General features: G+C 33.1%; 1 protein-coding gene across 2 annotated transcripts in view; it reads left to right on the top strand.

Moving 5' to 3' along the window:
* MDGA2 (MAM domain containing glycosylphosphatidylinositol anchor 2) overlaps positions 1-27,858 on the top strand; it is an 834,858-nt gene that overhangs the window by 747,033 nt on the left and 59,967 nt on the right. For both annotated transcript variants that reach the window (XM_004055127.5, XM_055362264.2), the window contains exon 10: positions 8,391-8,539. In XM_004055127.5, coding sequence (XP_004055175.2) covers positions 8,391-8,539 — 149 coding nt within the window. The remainder of the gene's footprint in view (positions 1-8,390; positions 8,540-27,858) is intronic.

The following is a 27,858-nucleotide window of genomic DNA, read 5'->3' as shown; positions in this document are numbered from 1 at the left end:
GCTTTTGTTGGTGTGAAGTGATAAGAGTGAGATTCAATGATATTAGAATAAACTCTAATAGTTACAAAGAAGAGGCAATCTAAAAGATGAATCTGTAAATGCAAGAGAGGAATCAGAAAAAAAATGAGTGGGCAAGACTTCCTTTTATAAGTGAATTTAGCCATAAATTCCATAAAGCTTGTTCCCAGTTTCTCTTGGTATATGTTCATCATAAAAATGCTTTAGACATATTATTACAAATTTATCAGTTCATAAATTCATATATTGGCTGAATGTATTGTTTTTGTGACTGATTTTTTTTAAATAATGCTAAAATTGATTTTCATAAACAAGTTTTCCAGATTAATAATAGGAAGACTAACTTGATACAGAATGTTTTAAATAAAATCATTTCTGGGAAATGAGACATTTATTTTTTCAGCAGATTTATTTCGAAGAGGCATAACCTACAAGAGAAATCATAATATTGTAACCAAAGCAATTGTACCTTATGCCCGAGCAGATTTAAAGGCTTTCTTTAAAGATCCCAGTGATTTGTAAAGACTGACAATATATCAATAGTTTTATTATTTAACTAATCAGTAAACCTGCTTTCCAGGGCTATAAATTCTTAGGAAGCTCTTGAGTGCTGAAGTGTGGTCGCAGGGTAGTCTGCCTTAATGTGATGTGTACAGCTCTGCCTCGAGCAGAAGAAAATGAATTCAAGTAAGGGATGAATACACCAGCTATATTGCAATTTAAAAATAATGTTGTGATAATGACTAGTCATTGAAAAATATATTTGCTGTTACTAAATGGGAAGACATAGTTTTGATAAACACTTCTCTGTCTCAAGTACAAAGGCGCTTTACCTAAATGATTTAGTTGGATTATAAATTGTTACACACATCTTGCATTCATTTTAAAAGTGAATCTTCAACTGAGAGATGTTGTCATTGACTTCACTGTCGTATTAACTAGTTGTTATGTTTTTATTTCCTGCATACATATTGACAAGTTATCACTGTTGAACAAACTATTAATGACATTGAGTTTTATTGCTGCTATGACATTCATCTTAATTCCAAGATATGGTTTTAAAATCAAATACAATTGTTTAATTTGTTAAGTACTGCTTGTATGTTTAACATTTTTAAATTCCCTCTTCATATTAATTTAGTATCTTTCAAGCCAATGAAATAGGTAGAACCCATCAAATTGGTAATAATTCCTGTATTACTTACTTTTAATATGATAAGACCTAATATTAAATACCCTATAAATAAATGCCAAATATAGATAACAGCGATGAGTATATTGCTATTTTTTAAAATTTTCTTTTGACTTGACAGAATTAAATCTTATTTTCCTCGAAGTATTCTTTATGCTCCCAATTTCATGACACGTACTTTTATATGGCTTTGAATCTAAAACAATAAGCCTTCAAAAGGACAGAATCTCAAGAGGTAATGAAATTTTTGACTCCTTTTCCAGGATGAGATACTCACAGTCATTTTCCCTCTCAGTTAGAGACGCTAGTGACCATTCTTCTCTCAAGACTGAAAATTTAGGAGTCTACGCTCAGGATCCGGTCAGAAGACACATGTTGATCAGCAGTATGCGCAATCACTTTTGAATTCATCAGCTTTTCTTCTTTTCTCAAATCACATGTCTTTTTTTTTTATATAGGCAGTATTTTTTTACTAGTTTCCTGCCTAAGGTTTCTCACTCATTCAATCCATTAGCTTCTTTCCCAGCAGTTATTGTTGTTAAACATAAAATAAATTTATATCATTTCCCTGATTAAACATTTAGAAAAATGCCTGTTTCTGTAGCAACATTTTTTTCTCTCTTCTTTTCTAATTAATATTACTCAACATTCATTAATTTGAAGATAATGTAATTTTGGTTCCAATAATTGCATGTTCTGTTTTGTCCTATGGAGGAATGACAGAGAGCTGCATATATTTTTATTGTATATTTTACCTAACATTTCAACACATAACCCACCGCCTTAGCCAGTCTATGTGTGTGAACACTATATGACTTTGATTCTCAAATCGTTTGGCTATATTGATTAGCTTCTAGAGCTGTGATTTCTGATTTTTAGAAGGCTTTTTCTTTTTTTCAAATCAGTGCATCATTGGCGTTTAAGTTCACCTTGGATTTCAGTATACATTTAAATTAGGTTTTAAATGAGAAGCTTTAAATTAGGTTTCATTATTTTTGATACTTTGCAAGTGTGTCTTTTGTGAAATTCTTTCCTTACCACCATTTAAATTATTTGGTTCCTATCCAATTATTTGCCATCACTCAGTTCTTTTCACACTAAAAAAATGAAAATCAGTGGATTCACTATAAAATCTTTTCTCCCATTTACATGAGGACTGGTTAAAATCATTTCAGAATAACTGGATTTTAGAGTAAATATTCAACATCTTATATCACTAAGATGCTTCACAGGTTAGCACTGACATATTTTTCCTGTATTCTGCAAGCACATGGATTACGTCAGCCATTGTGGTGAGAGCTGATGATATCATCCCTGTTCTTGAGAAGTGCACAGTTTGGTAGGAAAGGTGGGCACTGAATGTTATAACAGTACCATATCCTACAGTAGTTTCTAAAGTATCTATAACATATTCATTTTTCTCCACCTAAGGACATGCTTTATTTCTTCTGTTTTTTTATCCCTTCATGAACCAACCTTTTCTGTCTGAGAGATTTGATTTTTTCTTCTTTAAGATCAGTTAAAATGCCAGACATTCCTCTTGTGAAGCCTTTCCTTGGTCCCAGTAGACAGTATCAATTATTCTTTCATAGACTGTTCCATGGTGTTCGTTTATATTTTTCTATTGTATGACTTCAGTCTTATTAAGTATACTTATAAATTCTATTTTCTTTTTTTTTTTTTTTTTTTGAGGTAGAGTCTTGCTTTGTCTTCCAGGCTGGAGTGTAGTTGGGCAATCTTGGCTCACTACAACCTCTGCCTCCCGTATTCAAGTGATTCCCCTGCCTCAGCCTCCCGAATAGCTGGGATTACTGGTGCCTGCCACCACTCCCAGTTGATTTTTGTATTTTTAGTAGAGATGGGGTTTCAACATGTTTGCCAGGCTGGTCTTGAACTCCTGACCTCAAGTGATCCTCCCACCTTGACCTCCCAAAGTGCTAGGATTACAGGCGTGAGCCTCTGTGCCCAGCCTAAATTCTATTTTATTTTTCTATATTCTGAAGTCTAATCTTACTATTTATTTACCTTGTTAGTCTCTCACAGTGGAATGTTTTCTTGTGTATTTGTGTATTCAAAATGTTTGTGAATTTATAATCATTGGGATTTAGAGGAATTCTCTGCACTTTAAGTTGACAGCATGTCTTTCAAGATCAGTTTGGCATTGGCTCTTTTCAAGCACTCCAGCAGTATCAAAAGTCAAAAAAATTTTATGGTAACATAAATATTTTTGTCATCTTCCTATACTGGTGAGAGTCAAATGTTTTCTAGAATATCCTATGTCTGAAACTATAACTTTTCTAGATTTTAGTCATAGGTGGTGGCCTCATTACCAACTTCTCTTCTTGCAGTAGTCTATTAACCTTATCTCCCATGGGCCTGAAAATCCATCTCCCAGTGGTAAAAAAGACCAACAGCACTCTATTTTTCTCCCCAAACTCTTATTAAATGGCTTGTTTTCAGCGGTGTTTTTTGATCCCTAGAGACTTCTTTTTCTTGCTTGCAAACATACATATAAAAAGAGGTTTGGCATAATTTCATCTAGCATTTCTAGGTGAAAGATAGAAATTTGTTCTTGTTTTGAGTCAATTACGCCACCAACTGTATCAGAATTTGTTGTCTGTATGAGTTTTTTTTTTCTGAGATTGTGCAATCTGATAATAAAATGGGCTCATTTTATTTATCTAGATTTTCTCAGCACCTCGTAGGAAAGCAATATGTATTAGCTATGTATTGTCTGCTTTACAAAGTGAAAAATTAATAGATATCCCTAAATTTGCAAACATGTCCTATAAACCTGTGTAATTCTTTTAAGTTTATATTCATACAGTCTATTTTCCAAAATGTGAATTATTTTCAAAAGCAAGATATGTGTGGTCTTGATCACTATTATATACCTTCTTTTGTTTTTATTTCAAAATCTGTATTGACTTTACTGAAATCAGTTCCTTTATCCGAGCACATTTTAAGTGTTCATAGTGGGAATAATAATTGTTTTTAATTTATGTTTGAACTCTATGCATAAAATTATATTTTGCAATCTCAATGTAATCATTTTTCAAAACCATTTTGCAAAATGAAATACCAGTATTCCTATATAAATCTATAAAAATTTTCAAAAACAAATTTTTTCTATATAGATATTTTAGGGACATTTTTTAAATCCAAGATTTATATATAATCATACATGATGATTCCAAAATTTACCTCCCAGTTCAGTTAATGAATATAGTTCTAGGTCAGTTAATCTGAAAATATTTAGATCAGAACAACATTGTATAAGAATAAAACTAGGATGTGAAAAGTTAGATTGGAACAACATTGTATAAGAATAAAACTAGAATGTGACAGAGTAAGAAAATTTTCTTGGTATGCTTATTGGAAGAATTAAAATGCCTGAGGCATTAAAAATATATATATTTATGAATTCTTTCCCTGTTCAACCAGTAGATGTCATGTTTGGATGTCAAAGCCCAAGATTATTATAAGGATATTTCTTTGGTTTTACTGTGTCTTTCTTATGAATGAATATATAAGCATAAAGTATAATTGGCTCTGAAATTAGAGGAGAAAATTAAGTGTGTCTCGTTTCAAAAAATTTAAGATGCCCTTTTCCAATAAAATCAGGAAGCATTTTTCCTTTTTAAAGCTTTTCCACAGTAGGCTCAGTAGAAAGTATGCTGTGAGGCGTAAGTAAGCATGCCTATATTTAATCGTAACAACAATTTAATCAGAATTGCTAATTCTGATTAGCAATTACTTATTACTAATCATTACTATTTATGCACCATCTAAAAACGTTTTTTACCTTTAATTCCAAGTAATATGATTATTCAACTAAAAAAACCTTTATTTTCTAATCTCATGATTCTAAGTAAAAAAATGTAACGGATCTTACTGTATTTGATTATTTATTTGTATAACCTTTCATATGTTATCCCCATCTCCATTCTGCACCTTCATTTATTTATCTATAATATGAGATTTTGAAATAATCTCTAAAGTATTTTCTAATCTAATGCTCCATGAAAAAATATTACCTGTGATTTACCCAATGCAGATAAAGCATTTAAAAAAATACATTGGAAAGTCTTTGTGAGAGCCTGCAATTAAATATAAAGATAACATTTTATAGTGAAATTTGATCTATTTGTAATATTTTAATGGGTTAGATTGGAGCTTAATTTTTTACTACCTTGAAAATGGATCTTGGTAAACAAATTCATATTACTCACAAGATCATGAGGATCTGTTTTTTAACTTCAGGGTAAAAGTATTTCAGTAACTTCAAAAGTGTTCATTTAGATAAATAATGTTCCTAGAATAATGGCAATTTGTATTCATGGCATGCAGCCAGTTATCCTCGTGGTAGTCAACAAAAGTCAACTATAATAAGATAGCTACTTCCTGAAATGCTTCAAATATTTCCTGTTATTATTCTATCCTACTTCGCTCCATCCGCATTATCTGATGTCTCTCAGTCTTGCCCCAGAGAGATCCTGACTGTTGGATCAGGCATGCTGCTGCCAGTCTCAGAGGAGGAAGAAGACCAAAGAGATGTTTCTTATGACTTTAGGATAAGTTTTTACATCTTTTGTTATATAGACTTGGAGGTAATTTCAGAGAGAAATTTCAGCCTCTTTAAAGCATTCCAAATTGTAAGGTCTGTATTTCTTTGCATCAGAATAACCTAGGGTATTTGAGAATGTCTGGATTCCTGGTCACCACCTTAGAGATGAATTCATCCTTATGAATACTATATTTGGAAAGACCTTATTCTTTTTAATAAATATGGCCTTTCAAGAGGAACTTTTTTAATGTTATGAGATAATTTTGAAGTGCCAGTTCCTCCGTATTTAAACCATATTTAATCTAAAATTAGTTAACATATCAAATCCAGTTTGACAGGCGAATGTTTTATAGCAGCCTACACAGATCAGTTTCGGGACTGAAAGTTATTTTAAATGACCATCTTGTGGGCAGCTACCCATCTCAGTCCTGCTAAATGGCTGTTTAAGTGTTGACTAAATACCTCAAATAAAGGGAAATTTATAGTCTACTGAGGTAGGCCATTCCATATTCAAAGGTCATTGGTAGAACATTTCTAAGTCAAAATATTTACCATTTTATTCGGAAATCACTGGTATTCATCTTATTTCGTGTGTCTGTTAACATTTATTCTGATTTTTTCTGTGATCTATTTCAACTCCTAAAAATTCTGTTTGCCCCCCCTCGCCTTTTTATCCATACTAAAAAAAAAACCCTAGTTGTCCCTGTATTCTCTTCTTGATTCTCTTTGAATGAATTGTTTATTTTATTAAGAAGGGGCTACTTAGAACTGAATCAATCACCCTTAGGTTTCTTCCTTGATTAAATAACAGAAGCAACCCCTCAGTCCTCATAGAAAAGAAACACTAGACTTTTACCTCCCCAATTCAATCTAGATACTACTCTGTAATGAAAACACTCTAGGTTTATGTTACTCATCTAAGCAGCTCATTACTTCTTTAGTAAATTTGTAGGTATTGGATGTGTATTTTTAATTAAAACCTCTAGCTGTCTAACTCAGCTACTACTAAATTCACCTCCTTTATTTCATTTTGAAAAATTTTGTTTCAAATACAAATTATCAAGAATGTTCTGCTTGTTGATTCCTTCACTCAGTATGTTGTTTTCCTCTCATTTGAGACTTTTCTTTTTTTTCTTTTTTTTTTTTTTTTTTTTGACAGAGCCTGGCTCTGTCCCCCAGGCTGGAGTGCAGTGGCACAATCTTGGCTCACTGCAACCTCTGCCTCCCTAGGCTCAGGTGATCCTCCCACCACAGCAAGTAGGTCTTCCCGAGTAGCTGAGACCATAGGTACACTCCACCACACCTGGCTCTTTTTTTTTTTTTTTTTTTTTTTGTGGTAGAGACATTATTTTGCTATGTTGCTCAGGTTGGTGGGTCTTTAACAACTAGGTTCAAGAGATCCGAGCACCTTTGCTGCCCAAAGTGTTGGGATTACAGGCACGAGCCCTACAGCTGGCCTAATCTAATTAAAAGAAAAAAAAAAAAGAAAAGATGTTAAATGAGTGATGATAAAAATACAGCTTTTAACTTATTAAGATTGTGAAGCTACATGAAAAGTCTGGAAAAAAAATGTAATTAATTTCCATGAATGAGGAGGCCATACCTGATTCATTGTGTTCTTAATACGTAGGACAATATTTTGCATTGAATAGGTTCTCATTAAATATTGTTGTATTATTAAATATGTTATTTGTAATAGAAAAAATTATACTTCAGAATATTGGGAAGTTGGATCTATAATTCCAAATGGTGTGTAAACTTTTCATTTTGGCAATTAAGAAAAACTGAGATGGTTTGTATGTGGTATATACACTATATGTAATTCACATTTCTTTAAAAATCTAAATATAAGCTAAATATTGACCAGATCTTTTATTAATTAATTGTTTTAAGTTTTATTAAGTTCACTTTACTGATGAAAGCTGCAGGTAATACAAACACAAATTTTCATTTCCACTAATTGTTTTCTACACAGTGGATCACTCACTTCCCGAAATACCTCTTTTGACCTCTAGGATACCACATTTTTAGTTTTCCCCAAATTTATGGTTGTTCCCTCTCAGGCTTCGGTGTGGTTTTTATCTCCTCCCATAACTCCTAACCTTGGATTGCCCCAGTGTCAGACTTTCACCTTCTCTATCTACTCACACTCCCTTGGTGATATCCGTCTCTTGGCTTTAAATTTAAATTCTATCTGCATGCCTATGGTTAGCAAGATTATATCTCCAGTCTTGATCTCTCTTGTATTCCAGACTAGTTATATCCTACTGCATACTTGGTGTATCCATTTAGATCACTCAAATTACTTAAAAATGACTTTGATCTTCTTTCTCCAGATTTCATCCTCCCATGGATTTCCATTTTGGTTGATGAAAATCCCATTCCTCCAATCACTTAGGCCAAATGCTTTGTGTTCTTCCTTCTTTTCTCACACTGCCCATCCAATCAACCAGGAAATCTCACATCTGTTCTCAAAACATATCCAGAAAATTGATTGGATTTTATAATTACTAATGAAAAATATAGTAGAAATGGTAAAAGGGCCAAAGGGAATAAGTATGCTTACACTACAATATGTCATCATTCAAATTTAAGCACACTTTCTGTTTTCAGGAAAGGCCTATGCTCCAGAATTCTATTATGATACCTACAATCCAGTATGGCAGAACAGACACCGTGTTTATTCTTACAGTCTACAGTGGACACAGATGAATCCTGATGCAGTGGATCGGATTGTTGCATACCGGTTGGGCATCAGGCAGGTGAGAAATCTAACTGATGTCCTTTTTTCTTTGTGGTCCTCTGTGAAGACCTTGTTGTTATCATTTTTCTAAGAGTTTTGCATGAATTCCAAAATATATTTTATGTATATGTGTTTCTGTATATAGATAGATAGATATGTTTTCACCGTATGTATATTACTCCACATAAACTGTTCTGACTTACTTGAAAAATCTTTGAAATTACACATTTTTCACTATGACAGCAGACATACTAAAGTGACAGCCTTTGAGCCTTCTAAAATCCTTCATCACTAGATATGAGAGATAAATTACATGGTATAACTTCATAAAAGGAACTTATTTCAGATGTGCTCACACTCACCTATGCTGCATAACTATTTGTCTTGTTTCCTAAGAAGCCAGAAGTTGTACATATTTTTGCTTTAGGGGTTCAAGACATATACAGAATGTTGCATAAGCTAATTTAATATGTCTGAGAAATAGAAATACTTTTGTAAAATGAAAAGAAATTAAAGTATGATAGTTTCTTAAGGGAGCTGAAGATCAAGGGTTATGTGGAAAAAACTGTATCTTTTTCAAAGGGTTAAAATGTTAAATTCACGTATCCTTTGTATAAATGATATTTTTGAAATTTAAGTGGAGGTCTTTACATTGTTTCTTGTTAGCATATTATCTGGATGATTTTCAGCATAACAAAACATTTTTGAAGATTTATTTGATCACCACATAATCTTTTAGCTCTCTCCCAAAACCTTGTATTATCCCTAGATTGGCAAAGTGCATGTTCCACTTCCTTAACTAAATCACAGAAAAATCTTTTGAATTGGGATGGTAGAAAGGATAAAATTTTCATCGAGTAAGACTGATCAACCTCCAACGATTCATTCAGCTATTCTATCATAAAACCATTGTTTTTTATCTTGCTCACAAGGTTACAATAAAATACTTCTGTGACATATTACTCACATTAAGATACACTGTGGCCGGGCGCGGTGGCTCACGCCTGTAATCCCAGCACTTTAGGAGGCCGAGGCGGGCGAATCACGAGGTCAGAAGATTGAGACCATCCTGGCTAACACGGTGAAACCCCGTCTCTCCTAAAAATACAAAAATATTAGCCGGGCATGTTGACGGGCGCCTGTAGTCCCAGCTACTGGGGAGGCTGAGGCAGGAGAATGGCGTGAACCTGGGAGGCGGAGTTTGCAGTGAGCCGAGATCGCGCCACTGCACTCCAGCTCTGGGCAACAGAAAAAGACTCCGATTCCAAAAAAAAAAAAAAAAAAAGGATACACTGTAGGTAGCATATTCTTATTCACCCTGTTTAAGATTCTCAAAAAAGTGAAAGAGCTTTTCCTAGTGAAAACACCCTGGCCTTTGATAATTACTGGATTCTTCTGTAAGTGCACACAGGCTACTGATACAGCAGACCATAGTGGATCATTCACAGTGTTTCTCTGGTTATCCCTCATTGAAAAAGGACTGTAGGTAAATCTGAGCAAAACCGAAATCTATATTAACATCGTTCTACCCATTCTAATTTGCTAATTTTCTTAAACAGAGAAGATAGAAACAATAGCAGCAACAAAACAAATTAGCAGTTCTTTCTCCCTCAGTTTGTGGGCTTATTTCTTTTTTCCTTAGCACAGCTAATATTTTATAACCTTTCATATTTGGAGTATCTATAAGGATTCTTGACTTTACACACCTCATACTTTTTAAAACTCCTTACTACATTGTTTAATCATTCATATTCTTTTTTTTGTTATACATGCTTTGTAAAAATGTAAGAATCTATGACTAAATTTTCATTTGTAAAATTAATTGTTTTCTTTAGGTAATTATTGTGCTATTTTCTGGTTATAGGTCTATTTGCAAAGATAGAGTCATAATTGTATCTTTGGTTTCTTACTTTCTTCCTCAGTTACGTTTTCTTGGAGTCTCTGGGTAACTTCCCATTACTAGCTGTGTGTTTTAAGTTCATAGAATTTACCCAACCCTTCTCATCATCTTCTTCCTTTACTTTTATGCACCTCAAATACTTTGTTTCTACTTAGTATCTGTGTTGTGGATGCAAATCAAAATCCTTACCTATAAGCGAAATTTAAGTGAGTTAGAATTCCTCCCGAGAGAGATCCCGTTATTTAAGCCTTCTCTTTCTCATCCGTATCTTGTACTCATTAGCAGACTATCCTCTGTAATATTTTTTGCTAGGAAATGCTACACCATTTTCCAGTGACAAAGTCTTCTTTTATTTTCCTTTCCTGACATGAACATCTCCAAATTCAATTTTTTATATTTTTTATCATAAAACTGGTGTATAACTCCCTGATATGCAGTGACACACATTTCTCAGTCATTGTATTGTTCCTTTTGAAAAATTAGTGAATTTTCTCCTACTCTTCCTCTTTAGAATAAATTATATATGATTCCATATGTATGTATAAATTTCCCTTTTCTATGTTTTTTTTAAAATAATGAATTCCAGACACACTTGGCTTCCAATTCTAGCCAATACGGCCTCATATTTTTATAGCTACATAACCTTGAGCATGTTTCTGAGCGTATCTAAGCCTGGGTTTTTAATCCTGTAAATTGAAGATTATACCTGTCAGGCAATTGGAGTATGAAGTGGATTATGTCCCCCACTTGTTCCACAGGCCAGGTACTCTTGTGCAGGGCACTCCTTGCACAAACAGTTATGGCAATTCTTATACTCATCTGTCAGTGTTGTATACAGATTTTTTAAAAGAGTACATTTCATGAGCTGAGTATGTGTAATATTTTTATTATTTGAGTTTTATTTAGTATACTCTATATTCTAAGCCTAAGCATTATTTCAAGTCATGGTTTTCACAAAATAATTTCTAGACCTTTTTTTATTATGTCTCATTTTCATTTCAAACCTATTGTCTTCTGTAAGATCTATGTTATTGATTCACATTTTTCTCTTCCACTTCGAGTTTCATTTCAAGCCTTCTTGATTGGATCAGTAAGTCTGATACTAACACTGTTCTTTCCAGGTTTTGTAAGATGCATGCTATTCACTAGAGGAAAAAAAAACATATTTCTAGTGTAATAAACCATGGTGCAGAAAACAAATATTTCCCTTACTCAATTTTTGAAGCTAACTCTTTACCTGCCACTGTATACATTCTTTTCTGGACTCCTTTGTTCTTAGGATTTTCTTTTATATTTAGAAATAAGTGTTTTTTTCTAGGGTGCTTTTTATGATGCCGTATTCTAATTGGTAATTTTACTCTTTGCATGGGAGAGAAAACTTTGATGTATCTTTCAGGGATGTCTCAATAAAGAGTAATGACTTTGTGCTATTCTGCCAATGTGAATAAGATGGTGCTTGTTTGTAGATGGGGTGTAAGAAGAGAAGGAGCACGTAGACACACGCCTTTTTTCACAACTGTAACCTCTGCACTGAACTCTTGCATAAAACATCTCTACATGCAAAATGGCCCCAGCAAGCAACATTGCCTTTGAAGATTCACTTACAAACAAAAGTTTAGGATGATAGGGCAAAAGTATTCTAGATACAATAAAATCAATGTAGTTCTTTTTTAAAAAATTCCTTTTTAATAACAGGAAACAAAGGCATTAATGGAAATAGGTACATTTTTATATTATCTCAGAAAATTTAAATTTCTCCTTTACCAGGCATTGATATTTAAATATCAATATTATCTTAGGACACAATCAGATACTAACTTCTAAAAATCACCTTTGGATAAAGAAATCACTCTTGAATTCTGAACTGTTTATTATTTTAATAAAGATTTTGTATTACATGCATGTAGCCTTTTTCATCTGCCAAACTATTTCAGAATCCTAAATCAATGAGCTTTTGAACATAGTAAACATAACTTGGATGGTTTAAATACACTGAGTTAGGCATGTGGCCTAAGCAATATACATTTTTAAATACATGGATTTCTGTCCTAATAACTATGGTTCACGTATTTTACTAGAAGGCCAAATTTTATTCAAAGGATTATTAATTTATGTTACATATTTTGTGATTTGTAAAGTCTTATTATTTTAGGCAATATTTCTATTTTTAGCCTATACATGTAAATGATTTCTTCTATCCATAAAATACCTAGGTTATCTAGTACAAAATATGTCACCTCTTAATATCAAACATTGCCTTGATTACATAATGCATTTGTGTATGAGATGAAGTCTGAAAACAAATTCGATTCTTTAAGACTAATAGCAAATTCACTTCCTAAGACCTTACCTTATTTTTAATCCAGAAACCTTTAGAAACCTTATTAGTGATTCTTAAATTAAATAGGATTGTAAAAACCATTGCTGTGTTATTAAACTCATAGATGTAGGGGGTTGATAAATTGAACCCAGCATTCCCTTTTGGTTAAACTGTATGGTCTGTACTTAAATTTGATTAGGAAAGTTGTCTCAGATTTCAGTATTGACTTACACAATTTTCTTGTAAAATAATGCATTATATGAAATTCTGGAATCACTGCTTTAAGAAACTTAAAAAGAGAACTAATATATCATGAGAAGCTAAAAAATTAATTTGTGGAAAAAAGTTTTCTCAGAATCTTTATGTCCTAACAAAGTTGTACTTTTTAGGCTCAGCTAAGCAATTGTTTAATCTCCTTAGACAGCTATTAACCTCCAATTATTTGCTTCATTTGTTGCTTAACAGGAAAGAGAAAAAGATTATTTGAATATCTACTTTCCTTGGTATCTAAGGAATTAAAAAACAGGAAAAATGTTTCTAAGTTATCTAAATATACCAAGCAACGTAAACATCATTTTACTTCTTTTGAAATGTACACAATTACAGTTTTAAATAATACACAATTTTATACAGTTTCCTTTTTTATATTCAGCCATAGAAATACACAATGATGTGACTTTTTGACTGGATCTTTGGAAAGTAGGATATTTTATTTAAAAAATCCATAATTGACCAATTCCTGTCTTTTTAAGTCATGTTGTATTAAAATATTTAGAATTATCATACTTATTTGCTCTCCCATTCAGTCAATAAAATTTTGATTAAATTAGTTATATGGTAATTTCCAGGAATTTAAAAACGAAGTATTGTCCTCAACATCTTATAAAAGTAAGTGGTTTAATAGAAATAAACAAAGAGTATCATAGAAATCGATGGGGGCAGTTAGTACTGCCAGGTAGTGGGGCAAGAGACACGATCACTGAGGTGCAAACTTCATTTGTTTGTTAGTTTTATAGGTTTATTCCTAAACTTTCTTAAACGGTGACCACTAGTAATCACTAATTACTAATAAAAAGTAATAAGCAAAAAAGATATGTTTGATACAATTGATTGTTGGATAACTTTATTATAAATTTAATTTTGGTCTTCAGTAGATGTGACTATAATGCTTGAGCTATTGCTTATTTCTCCTTCCAGTTAAAACATTTTTAAAAGTTATTTTAGTGAATATTTTTTTGCTTATTGTTGCTTGTTAAAGGCTTAATAGTGTTGCACCGTCTACAGATCCTGAAAGAGAACGGTAGGATAAGACAAATGAAATTGGGATAACCTGTGTGCTTGACTTAACCCATTTAGATAGATTTTATTGCAAGAACTCTTTGGAGGAACCATTTCATGCCTGTCCAGGAAAATCTGTGGAGATTTGATAATCTGGATTCTTTGTGTAATCTTAAATCATGAATAAAATGACATCTTCCATAGATTAATCTTATAATACCATACTGAGTATACTGAATGTTATTACAATAGAGACAGGTACAACAGTTAGGCACATATTTGGGGCATGTACTGATGATTTAGATTAGAATAGTGAAAGGGGAGAAGAAGAAAAATGGAATTAAGAAAATGTTAAAATAGGCAGAACTTGAATTTTGACTTTGTTTTGGGGAACAATTTTGAAAAAGATAGTGACCTTATTTCTCTGTCATTCACTTCAATTTCTTTAGTGAATGTTGTGGAAAGCATTAAACATATAGAGATGAGAGAGAATGAAGGACTCAGAGAAATGTAGAGAAACCATTTTGTAAATGGTCTCTGTGGCTCTGGAAAAGAAATAAGCCATATGTCAGTTGTAAAAAGTGAAGTTTATCTTCATCTTCCAAATGAAGGACGTTGCATATATCTGCTTCATTCCTACAAACTAATTTTACAATGTGTTTATGAGAAGGGATATATAAATGGTAAATTTGAGAGACCTGGGTGAGGGATGGATCCTTGACTGATGTAGAAGGTTCTGTAAAATAAGGGCACCTTGTCTTGGAAAACTCCAAATACCCCTTGAGGATTTTCTCTGAGTCTGTCGCCTTTGTATAGATTTAATTCTGTTTAGAAATACGGTTTGAGAAAATTAATTAGAAATGTGGAGGAAACAAGCAACCTCAAAGACACTTAAAAGAGTGAAAGAGGGTTAAATTATTGACATAAATAAGATTTTTAATAAATGTTTACAAGTATTCCCATATTTTCAGATGTGGACTTGTTAGGCTGGAGTGATAGGGGAGCATAAAACCGTTATCCAGATTAGAAACATGCTACTAGAATTTGGGTGAACACTTTTTCTTCAATATGTTAATTTACAAGTCAAAAGCATTAGATATGAAACTGAAGGTGGTAAAAATTTATGCATAAATTTTTCATCTGAAGACAGTAGTAGTAGAATTTCCAGCAAAAACGAACTGAAAGGTAGAAAAATCTTATATTTGTATGGAAACTAAGAAGACAGTGTGTGAATGTGCATTTGTGTGTATGTTTGTACTTACAAACTAAATTTTAAAATATGAAAATGCAAATTTGCTTATGAGCAAAGTACAGCAGGTCCTTGAATAACGTCATTTGTTTAAGGTCATATGGTTATAATGTTGATGAGAAAAAAATTCAGTTCCTGGCTGGGACCACTATCTGTATGGAGATTGCATATTCTCCCTTGTCTGTGGATTTCTCTGGTTTCCTTTCACATCCCAGAGATGTGCCCATGAGGTGAATTGGCATGTCTAAATGAATCACTCCCAGTCTGAGTGAGAGTGGGTGTGTGTCTGAGTGTGCCCTGCAGTGGGATGGAGCCCTGTTCGGTGTTGGTTCCTGTCTTGCACCCTGGCTGCTGGAATAAGTCCTGCCCCCACCCCATGACCCTCAACTGGAATTATTGGGTAATAATTATCTTCCTTGTTTGTATTAATATTTCTTAAATGTAAGTATAGCTCACATTTATTTTATGTTTAATATTAGAAGTGTTTGGGGCTTTATTTAGAAGTTTCGTGATGTTTTTATTACCAGAAATATGCCATGGGATCTTAACTCTTCTTTAGATATAAATTAACTTAAGGTAAAGTTGGTTTCCTTACATGTCATTTCACTTAAACTTGCAGTTGATTTTGAATCAATCATCATTTTCAATTGCTTCTTATAATTTTAATGATAAATGACTATTAGTTTAGCTTTCTCATTTTCAGTTGTAAAGTTTCTTAAATTATCTTGAAGTGTGGAGTCATCCACATCTTTACATGACTTTTATACCAAAAATCTGACTGCTTTTCAACATTTAGAAGATTTAACTAAAATAGCTGAAACAATATTTATCTTTGAATAAGTGTTTGACATGACAGATGTCAATAAAACTACGTAACTACTGCTGTACAACTACTCAGTAATGGACTATGTTTTCCCAGCTTCTGTTTTCTGTTTTAAAATGTTCAAGAAAGAAATGCAAAATATCATTGATGTTTAAATTATTTTATCAGACTTCAAGTTTTGGAAACCATTTGTAAAAAGATGGAAGCAATAATTTGAGTAGAAATTTGAAGGTGATAGTTTAGATACCATAGGCATCACTTATCTTTTTTATTTAACTTTTATTTTAAGTTTAGGTGTCCATGCACAAGTTTGTTATATGGGTAAACTTGTTTCATGGGGGTTTGTTGTGAAGATTATTTCATCACCCAGGTATTAATCCTAGTACCCACTAGTTATTTTTCCTGATTTTCTTCCTCCGCCCAACCTCCACCACTTCAATAAGCCCCAGTGTGTGTTGTTGCCCTCTATTTGTCCACGTGTTCACATCATTTAGCTACCAGTTATAACTGAGAACATGCTATATTTGGTTTTCTATTCCTGCATTTATTTGCTAAGGACAATAGCCTCCAGCTCCATCCGTGTCCCCACAAAGGATATAATTGCATTCGTTGTTATGGCTGCGTAGTATTCCTTGGTGCATATGTACCACGTTTTGTTTATCCAGTCTACCATTGGTGAGCACTGATGGCTGAGACTACGGGTTTACTAGATACAGGATCATGTCATTAAGTCTGATAGTTTGACTTCCTTCCTGCCTATTTGAATGTCCTTTATTTCTTTTTCTTGCCTGATTGCTCTGGCCAGAACTCCCATTGTTATGTTGAATTAAGAGTGGTGAGAGAGGGCATCCTTGCCTTGTGCTGGTTTTCGAGGGGAATGCATCCAGCTTTTGCCCATTCAGTGTGATGTTGGCTGTGGTTTTATCATAGATGGCTTTTATTATTTTGAGGCATGAAGGACCATAGGAACAGTTCCAAAGAAGTTAAACTTTACCTTGAAAAGTGGGGAGACACTAAAAGAGTCAAAAGAAAAATAAAACAGTCATTAATGCGGTACTAAATTAATAGGGGACAAGCACAAAGTAAAAGCTGTTCTTTTTTTCAAATGAAATAGCATGACCTGAATCTGATGCTGCATTGGAAATTTGAGAGAAATATATGTGGCAAAATCTGGAGGATTTGATGATTGAATGGAGGCTAGGGGAAGGGAGAGAGCAAAAAGGCAGGGATGAAAACAGTGTTCACTATTTACATGCTTATTGTCTTTAGATAACCTTATGTCAATTCATATAAATATTTGTCTCATTTCTATATATTAAGAACATATCCTTGAACATGATTGTTTATATTAAAAATGAAAATTAACTGTCATTGAGATGGATGTTAGGCACAGGTTTAATGGAATATTTTCAAGGAAATGTAAAATTGTAACATTTATAAACAAAATAGGAAAGCTTCAAGTTAAAATATAAAAATATCTGCAATGTACTAATATATCCATGAGGTTCTTTTGTTTTGTGTTCTAAAGATCTTAAGCTAAAACTTTTCCTTTAGAGTTCCATATCTTAGCAAAATGACACAATACAAAATTCATAGGTAGTTTTCTTATATTGAATAAGCAGTTTCTCTGCTTAGAGAAGCTGATTTTGAAGATATATGTGTTTATGCTATAATATAAGGTACTGCAATGATAGGTCATAATTTTTATAAAGGAGGAATTTTTAAAAATAGTTTCAATTTAGTTGTATTTTTGTCCTTTACAATATCTCCTCTATAATTTTTTGATTATCCTTTCCTCATATTAGAAGGTATCTTAGTATCCCATTAATGTTAGTGAACTCAGTTAAGTGCTTCTATGTGTTGATATAAAATTATCTTTGGAATGTCAACTGTATTTTGGAGGGAGCATGCTGATGCAGGTACCAGGCCTTAATTTCTCCTTTTGGAAGGGACATACGGTGCTTCTGCTCACACTTTCTTCACCCAAGCAGCCCCTTGACTTGATCTGAGGAAAACATGGGAAAAAAAAAGTTCTTCCTTGAACTTGTAAGAAATAAGAGAACCAAATACTTATGAAGAGCTCAAATTACTACTAAGTTCTGCCTTTCTGAACAGCAATATTTGATTGAATATATTAATAGTGCATTTGATTTTCTAAAAATATAACCTCAAAAAGATCTACTTTTTATTTGTAGAATACTAAAGGAATAAGAATAAAGATTTGATTCATCTTTTGCAATTGAATGTATTATGTTCTATTATGTGTACATGGGATAGGAAGTGCACCAGACAGAAAATATCCATGATCTCATGAAGCTTATAGTTTGGTAGAGTAGGAAGCAGACAAAAAATTAATGGTTAGAAAGCAATTAATGCTATGCAACAAATAAAACAGACATAGAGGGAAAACTGGCATCGTTAAAATTCATTCTGTATGCCAAATGATTGAAAATTTGGGAAGGTAGCAGAAGCTGATCTTTACGTTTCCCACATGTTCATTATTTTGGGACAATTTTCAAACCACCTTGATGGAAAGTGGACTTATACTTCAATCTGGGGAAAGAAGGAATCTAATTTCAAATAATCAAGCACACTAATTGAAATGAAGCAATAATTTCTCTCATGTTCATTTGACATTTTACTTATTCTTAAAAACTATATGAGGTAAGGTAAATTACCTAAAAATTTAGTAGCTACATTTATAATCCTAAATTATGTTCAGGAGTAAGAAATTAGAAATCTTCAGATCTGGAATACAGTTTAAATCTATATATTTTGAGGATGTATTATGTCTGGTGGATATGTAAAAACCTATGGACAGTTTATAAGACAGATCACTTGCACAGCAAACTCTTGACGAATAAGAACTTATGAGGATCCAGGAGGCATTGTCATGGAGGCAATTAGTCCTGCTTTAAAAGTGGTTAAGACTCCTAAATGTTTCAATCAATACTACATTTTCATGCTTACTTAAATAATTATTTTAAATTTTCTATCTCAATAATCACAATTTTGAAATAGGATGGAATAATCCTAAATAGCTCCAAAGAATTGATCAGGGTTAGAGTGCCACAAAAGCTAAGAGAGAGGTGGCAGAAGATAAAATTTGGTCCAGTTAGCATATAAAGCACTAGGAAATCAAGAGCTAGAGCTTTAGCTATTTCCATCCCCTTTCAGTCAGCCTACTCTAGGCACTGCAAATAGCTTTTGTTTTACATTTTTAGCCTCTGAAATTTTGAAAGAGGTTTATAGCACTCCAAGTTGTTAGTTCATATTTTGTAATAAGCACCAGAAATTATAATTTTAGGGATCATTTTGGTTTTATTTCTGATATGATAGTGGTGTGATGATATGTGTGAGGGTTATTGTCTCTTTGTGGGGACTTATATCAATGTAACACAATGCTGCCTGAAACTCTTTTTGTTGCCTTTAAATTGGTACATAATATGCTAATTCCTAGGACAAAGATGTGCCTCTCTGAGCTAAGGAGAAGACAGAAACAACCTTAACTATGTACTCAGGAAAAATTCCTACTTTGTGAAACTTTCCTTTTTATTTAGGAAGAAATACTAATACTGTATACAAATAAACAGTTACTGTGGTATCAGGTACTAGTAATTTTTTTGAGGGGTAGAATACAATCAGATAATGGAAAAAAGAGTAGCATTGCTTTTGTATAAGATATTGTGGTCAAGGAATGCCTCTCTAAGGAGATGGCATTTGAGTAGAGACATGAATGATATGAAAAATGGTGTCACAAAGTAATTCAGCTAAGAAATGAGAGCAACATGTAAGTATGTAATAGGAAAATAAAAACCTAAGTAAATTATACATATGTAAATCAAATACATATGTATAATATCTATTTCTGTAGGCACTGTTTCATCAAAAGTCTCTTGGACAAAATTTACAGTGCTATATTATGAGAACAGTAGAGGTCTAAATTCAAAAATGTCGTGTGAATCTAATCATTAGAATAATATAGAGGTCAACAGGAGAGAATTGGCATTTTGCAAATTAGATCAGCAGGTATTCTCAAATAGTTAGAATGAGAGGACTGATAGAACACTTGTTAGTGGAAGATGAAAATGCAAAATCCACAACTGATTTGCTAGAAAGCAAGACAAGCAGTCCAGGTGCAGTGGCTCACGCCTGTAACCCCAGCACTTTGGGAGGCCAAGGCAGGAGGATCACCTGAGGTCAGGAGTTCGAGACCAGCCTTGCCAACATGGTGAAACCCCAGTCTCTACTAAAAATACAAAAATTAGCCGGGTATGGTGGCATGAGCCTGTAATCCCAGCTACTTGGGAGGCTGAGGCAGGAGAATTGCTTGAACCTGGGAGGTGGAGGTTGCAGTGAGCTGAGTTCGTGCCACTGCACTCCACTCTGGGCATCAGAGCAAGACTCCGTCTCAAAAAAAAAAAAAAAAAAGAAAAAGGTAAGCAAAGAATGCAGTGTTGTAATTGAGATTGCTTAATGGCAGTCAATTGGTAATTAATCTATGTATTGGCACATTTTTAATGTGCCATTAAATTTAAATAATGGCACATTTTGTCCGGGTGGGCAAAATGATTTCCTTCTGATCCAGAAAGATACATCTCTCTACTGAGTAATTGACTCTATTATGGTTATACATCATTTTAATAAATACTAGTCTAGACTGTGGGAATATTACAGTGATCCAAACAAAGAAAATTATCTCCCTTCCTAGAGTTGTATTATAAAGGATACATTAACCTACTGTTAGACAGTTATAAAGTGTAAAGTTCTAGCTAACAGATGGCAAGTAAATATATACTCTAATTTATATCAGTGATAGAATAGTGAAATCTTACCAAATTTTAAACAGAACTTGTGCATAATCATCTTTTTTAATTAATGGTTTTACTAGAAAGTGCAATGATAGATTTTATTTTATAAAACAAGGCAATGACAAGGCTCAGTGTTTCTATCAATATCCAGGTTTATTCAGCATGTCCTAGGCACCTATTTACTTCCGAAAAGAAAGTATAGTAATTCTGGTCCCTATTTTAAATATTTTAGGACTATGAATTTAGTAGCACACAGTAAACTCTCAGTAAAATTATTATTATTATTATTATTATTATTATTTTAAGGACTCATCTCATTTTAAGAAAAGTAAGCTTAAGCACTCATTTTGGGGGTATACATTGTACAGATAAATTAATGAAATCATTTCAAAAGCAAGAAAAATGTCATTCCTTTCTGAAGTACATCTCCCTCTCCCCCTGCTTATTCTACAGTACAGTATCTAGCACAGAGTGGCTTAATATGCAATATCAATACTAACTGTATAATATTAATACTAATTATATGCTATTAGTAAATTATTGATGACTCTTTTATAGAATGACAACATGCCATTGTAAGTTTTGAAAATTTTATGAGTTTAACATTAATATAACAAAATATTTTTATTTAAATTTTCAACAATTTTCTCTATACAGCTATGCATATTTTCAGTGCCCACTATATACCTGTTGACCCTCAGGGATTTATGTTTAATTTGGTTACTTTTACTACTTCCAGAAAAGATTAACTATGGTTGCTCACCAAAGAGGAGATTTGTGTTTTATTGTTTTGTTTTGTTTTAGTTATCTAATTTTCAAAGATTTCAATGAACATGATTTTTTCTTTTTGTCATCATGAATTGAACTTTATGCTTATGAATATTTCATTTTTTTGTCATGTAGATCATCAGTCATATTGATGCTCAAAGCATCTAGCAATATAGTAACTCTTTTACAATATTTTTGTAACATTGGATACCCAGATAATAACTTGATAAATTTTAAGATTTAAGAAACATTACATAGTCTTTTTCAATCTGTTTGCATTTGCATGCATTTCAATATGTGCATTGTTTACTGTGCATATGCATAATACCACAAATTGGTATCAACAATTATGTATGAGATAGTTTGCACGCAATCTCAAAACGACTTAAATAAAACTGTAAAATGGAATTTGGAAGCATAATGAATACACTTGCCAAGTGAAAAAGAAATAGAAAGAAATTGTTTTATTTGTGCTCCTGCAGTGGTTAGTACTTATTTTGTCACAGGTTTCAAGAAGTCCCAACTGCTTAAAAATAGCCTTTTCTAACCTTAAAATTTCACCATTGCAAATTTCATTGAATATCTGAAATAATTTCTGTCCACACCTCTTCTTGTATAAAATGAGTTTTCCAGGACTCTTTAAGGACTTAACTTATCTCATGGGAACTTAATAATGATATTGTGAGAATGAAATATGAAATAAAAGATAAACATCTAGGTACAGAGTCTTGTGCAACATTAAAAATGTGCCTGGTTGTCTGGTTTGAATAGGGCTGTCCCTGCATGTTCCATTATTTCTGTTTTAATAGAATGTGACTTCCATATCCTTTCTCATAGTTACAGAGATTCCCATTTATTTCCATTGGTTCCACATAGACTACCCTGATAATACAACTTCAGAAACTGGAGGTAGCCTTCTAATAGTACAAATGTGAATTTTCTAAGAAACAAGGATGTTGAAAGCCTGAAGTTGGATATATCAAAAGAGAAATCACCTGAGTTTGGGGTTTCTAGTCGAGTTTCATCTTAGGAGTTTAAGGATTAAGAACTATATAAGTTTTCATTATTTATGGACTTCTACTTCTTTAAATGTAAACATGTGGCTATGAACACTGAAACACATTAGCTTGTGTAGTACAGACATAAAAATGTTTGATAAAAATAAATGGCTTTGGTATGAATTTTCTCAAATATTCTTAGTACATTTGAACAATCATGAGTAATAAGCAACGCTTTTTGGGTTGCTCATGGGTGGACTGCATTAGGCACATAAAAGTACTTAGCCTTATCAAAGCTCTGGATAGCTACATATTCTTTTGTAGATTAGACCCAATTTTGACCAAATTTTCCTAATTAGCACTTCTGCTATTAATGCCGGTATCAATAATAATGGTCATATGAATTATAGTTTCTTAATCAAATATTTAAAATAAAATTGGCTTTTCTTTTTTTTTTTTTTTTGAGACAGAGTCTCCCTCTCTCTCGCAGGTATGATCTCGGCTCACTGCAACCTCTGCCTTTCGGGTTTCTGCAATTCTCTTGCCTCAGCCTCTGGAGTAGCTGGGATTACAGGCACATGCCACCAGGCCCAGCTAATGTTTAATTTTTAATATTTTTAGTAGAGATGGGTTTTCACCATGTTGGCCAGGCTGGTCTTGAACTCCTGACCTCAAGTGATCCACCAGCCTCGGCATCCCAAAGTGCTGGGATTACAGGCATGAGCCACCATGCCTGGCCCAAAATTGGCCATTTTTATATGTTTTCCTTTCAGTAACAAATGGATACATTGAAAACACCCTTGTTTATAAAGCAATTCTAATTGACTCAACATTGTTTAAAAATCGTCTTCCTTTATAAATGACAATTTTATAATGTGAACTGGATTTGACCATTCAAATTTGATGAACACACAGAAAGCATGAATACATTGTTATATATTAAGGTATTCAATTTTATTTCAACTTGAAAAAACTGTTGCTTGGAAACCAGGCAATCATAATAAATCACACAGTCATTTTTAGTAAATGGGCAAAGGCACAAACCAAGATAAAGTAGGCTTTTTGCCATAGAGTAAAACAGGCATTCCAGTATTCCACATATTACAAATAATGTAACCAGCACATATATTAGACTAATATTAAATTCAACTGGAATTTTTGGAGAAAAATTAAATTATATTGATGATCTATAATAAATAGAGGTATAATAATTAATTATAGAGCAATGGCTCTATAGTAAAGATGAAGAGGGGAAATGCTTTCATCTATTGGAAATAGAATGACATTCTCTGAAGTCAAGTATAGGATTAGACATTTTGGTTAAGATTCTAACATAAGTCTTCTAAATTATCCAAATAAAATTTACTGTTTTTAGGTAATAAAAAGTCAAGGTATATAAGTAACTGTCATTCTTACATTCTGACCTATAAAGGTTACACTAGACTAATTCTGCCCTAACAGTAAAATTAAAAGAATGTGCTTCTTGACATGAAACGACCCCATACCCCTTTCTGTTAAGATATATTCTAAAAGGGAGATTAGTGTTGCAGAATTTCTGTTCCTTAGTTCAGCTAAATCTGGGTTCTTGTGTCACAACCAGGAAAAGTTAGGCATGCAGACACATTGAAAGGTGACAGGAACGGAATTTATTGGACGAAAAGAAAAAAACAAAACAACAACAACAAAAAAAACTCTTAGCAAAATGAGAAGGATTCCTGCCAGCGCTCCCACCTCACAGACTGAATAACAGGCCACAGCACAGGAACTGAAGAGGCGAAGCTCCTCCCTGCTGCAAATGGCTCAAACTTCCCATGGCTCCAACCCATTCTTGCAGTGTGTAGGTCGGTGGGAGATTCTCTGGGGCCCTCCCCCTTTTTGCCTCCTGCATCTATCATTAGGTTATGAAATAAAGAAAAGAAACACTGATTAATCTGTATATTTAACTAGGTCTGTGTATTCCTGGTGCCTTAGAAATTATAGCAAATGAAGCATTGTCACATTAAGTAGTGTAAATCTTGAGAAAATGCTTATATTCTCTACCATAAAATTCTAGATAGCATTACCTTGAACATACAGCAGATTCTTAGACATTATTACTTGAGAGTGTGAAAATATCATGGCCATATATGAAGCAATAAAAGTAGACAAATCGTGGGAAGGAACTCACTGTAGTCCTTGTATTATATACATTCTGCATCAATACAATGCTATGCTTACCTTATTTCAGTTGCTTGAAAAACAAAACAAAACCTTAGTTGTAGAAAATTTCTCTTAGCATAGAAAAGAAAGCAAATATTTTGGAAGGAAATAAGATTTTTTCCTTCAAAGAGTGTAATTTCTATGTATTCAAATATATGCTGGAAATGTATAAAACCATATATGGGAAAAGAAAAAAAAGTACCTACTGTATATAGTTCTTCCCTGTAGTGAGGGAGGGAGGGAACAGGTTTGAGAAAAGATAGAATGTGGGTTCCATATATCTGCAAAGTTTTATTTATTTTGAAAAGAGTTCTGAAGCAAATATACAGTTCCACTGATTACCACTTACGTTAACATTGGGAAGTAAACAAAAATAGTAATAACAATTCAAATGCAAACACTTTCAAAATTGAGGTCATGGTGGTACTGTTGAAAAAAATCAACTAAACTAAAAATAGATGTATTTATATAAAGACATTACACTTATTCTACAGTGGCATATGGTTTGCATAAAACTCCTTCTTGTAAAACAAGGGGAAAATGAGGGCAAATAATATGTCATGCTTTTATATCCCTAAAAGGGAGGGAACAAGAAAGAGGGGTTCATCGGTGACAACTGCACTTAAACCTAGTGGCATCTGGATATACCTTATGAAGTAATTGCTTAAAAGTCATCCTCATTCCCAAGCAATATTCCTGATGATGATGAATAATTAAGATCTCCACACAAGCCACAGTTTCCCTTTTTGAGTTTACTTTCAGACTTGGACATAGCTCTCAATTAAGATTGCCATGCCAATGTGGTTCAGAGAATGCTCAGTTTTGGTCACAGGCTCAGCTCACCATCCTTAAACCCTAGCAGTGACCCTCAGTTATTAAAGGAAAGGAAAAGGTTTGAACAAGGCTTTCCAGAGTGGTTGAGAAATGTGGAGAGCATTACAGGTTAATTAAATTGCTTTTACAATTGCATAAAAGCATGGAACAAGATATTTTTCTCATTTTATTTTCTGCATTATCCTCAATGTCTGGTACTGTTTGGCACATAGTGGTTGTACAGTAAATATTTGCTGAATAAATGAATAAATGCGTGTGGGATACTTTAGCTGAATATTTATTCTAGGTTTGATTTTCTTCTCCTTTAATAGTTTGAAAATATTGTTCCATTGACTTTTGTATGCACAGATGCTATCAAGAAGCATGCCAGTCCGATTTTCCATCCTTTGTGCTTGAATACTCATGCTTATTAGATTTTCTAATATTTTATATTTCTTTGATACTCTTTTTAATTTTATTATTATTATACTTTAAGTTTTAGGGTACATGTGCACAGCGTGCAGGTTTGTTACATATGTATACATGTGCCGTGTTGGTGTGCTGCGCCCATTAACTCGTCAATTGGCATTAGGTATATCTCCTAAAGCTATCCCTCCCCCCTCCCCCCACCCCACAACAGTCCCCGGTGTGTGATGTTCCCCTTCCATTCTTAAAATTTACTATAACAAGTTTGTGTGTAAGTATTCATGTGTGTCATTTGTGTATCTTTTTCTCACCCTTACGTATCCCCTTCAGTACTTTAAAAGGCTTTTCAATAAGCAGTGTTTTTTTTTCTTTTTAAAATCATTTATTCTGAAATAATTACAGATTCACAGGAAGTTACATAGAAATGTACAGGAAAGTTCCATGAAACCTTCCCCCACTATGCCCACTTCAAGCCAGAATCCTACACAAACACACGTACATTATGAAAACCAACAAACTGACATTGGTACAATCCATGAAGTTTAATCAGAGTTCACCCATTGTACATGCATGCACTCATTTGTTCGTGTATCTGTGTTTGCATGTGTGTAGCTTTGTGTAACCATAATGCAAACAAGATACTCAACTGTATCATCACCGTAGACTCCCTGATGTTACTCTTTTATATCCCTTATCCCTGGAAACCACTAATTTCCTCCTCATCCCTATAATTATATTATTTCACAGTTGTTACATAAGTGGAATTATGCAATACCTATTTGTTTGAAATTAACTTTTCTATTTAGTGTAATTTCCTTGAGATTTATCCAACTTGTTGCATGTATCAGTAGTTCATTCTTTTCATGGTTGAGTAGTATTCTAATGGTATGAGTGTCCTACAGTTTGTTTAATAATTCTTTCTTTAAAATACATTTGGGTTGTTCTAGTTTTTAAGCTATTAGCAGTAAAGGTACTATAAGCATTCATGTACAAGTCCTGTGTGAAAATAAATACTTGTTTCTCTGGGATAAATGCCCAGCAGTGCAGTTGCTGAGTGGTGTAGTAAGTCCATCTTTAGTTTTAAAAGAAACTGCCAAACTATTTTATGAAGTGGTTTTATTCTTTTCATTCCCACTAGAAATATATGAGTGAGCCACTTTCTGTATATGTTTATCAGGATTTGTCGTTTTCACTATTTTCATCTCAGCCATCCTGATAGGTGTGTAGTCATATCTATTTAGTTTTAATTTGTATTTCTCTAATGCCCAATGATATTTCAGATGTTTATTTTCCATCTGTATATCTTCTTCAGAGAAATGTCTGTGCATGTCTTTTGCCCACTTTTAAAAAATATGAGGTAATATCCTAGAAAATTGTACCATTGTATTTTCAAGTAGTGACTACTTTGTTTATTTTTTTCTTTTCTAAGTATATATGGATATTGACACATTTCTTTCCTACATATTTCTTTACTTCTTTTGTAATTTTTAAACCATACTGATACTCTACTGATGCCTTCTGAGAGCATTGTTTGACATAATCTGGTTCAAAACCTCTTAAGTTGGATCTGTTTTGCAATTCAGCCTATCTGTTGGGTTCTTTATTGCAATTAGTATTGCAGTACCCAGTATTTCTCAAAGGTCTTAAAGCTATATTTTGCCAAGTAGCAACTTACAAAATCACTTCTGTTTCCTTGAGGATAGTTTTGTTGATTTAAAATTTTTGTCTTACATTTGGGTTAAAAATTTAACAT

The sequence above is a fragment of the Gorilla gorilla genome, chromosome 15 (genome assembly GCF_029281585.2).
Source record: "Gorilla gorilla gorilla isolate KB3781 chromosome 15, NHGRI_mGorGor1-v2.1_pri, whole genome shotgun sequence".
Taxonomy (NCBI): domain Eukaryota; kingdom Metazoa; phylum Chordata; class Mammalia; order Primates; family Hominidae; genus Gorilla; species Gorilla gorilla.
This window is presented reverse-complemented; position numbering and strand designations above follow the sequence as displayed.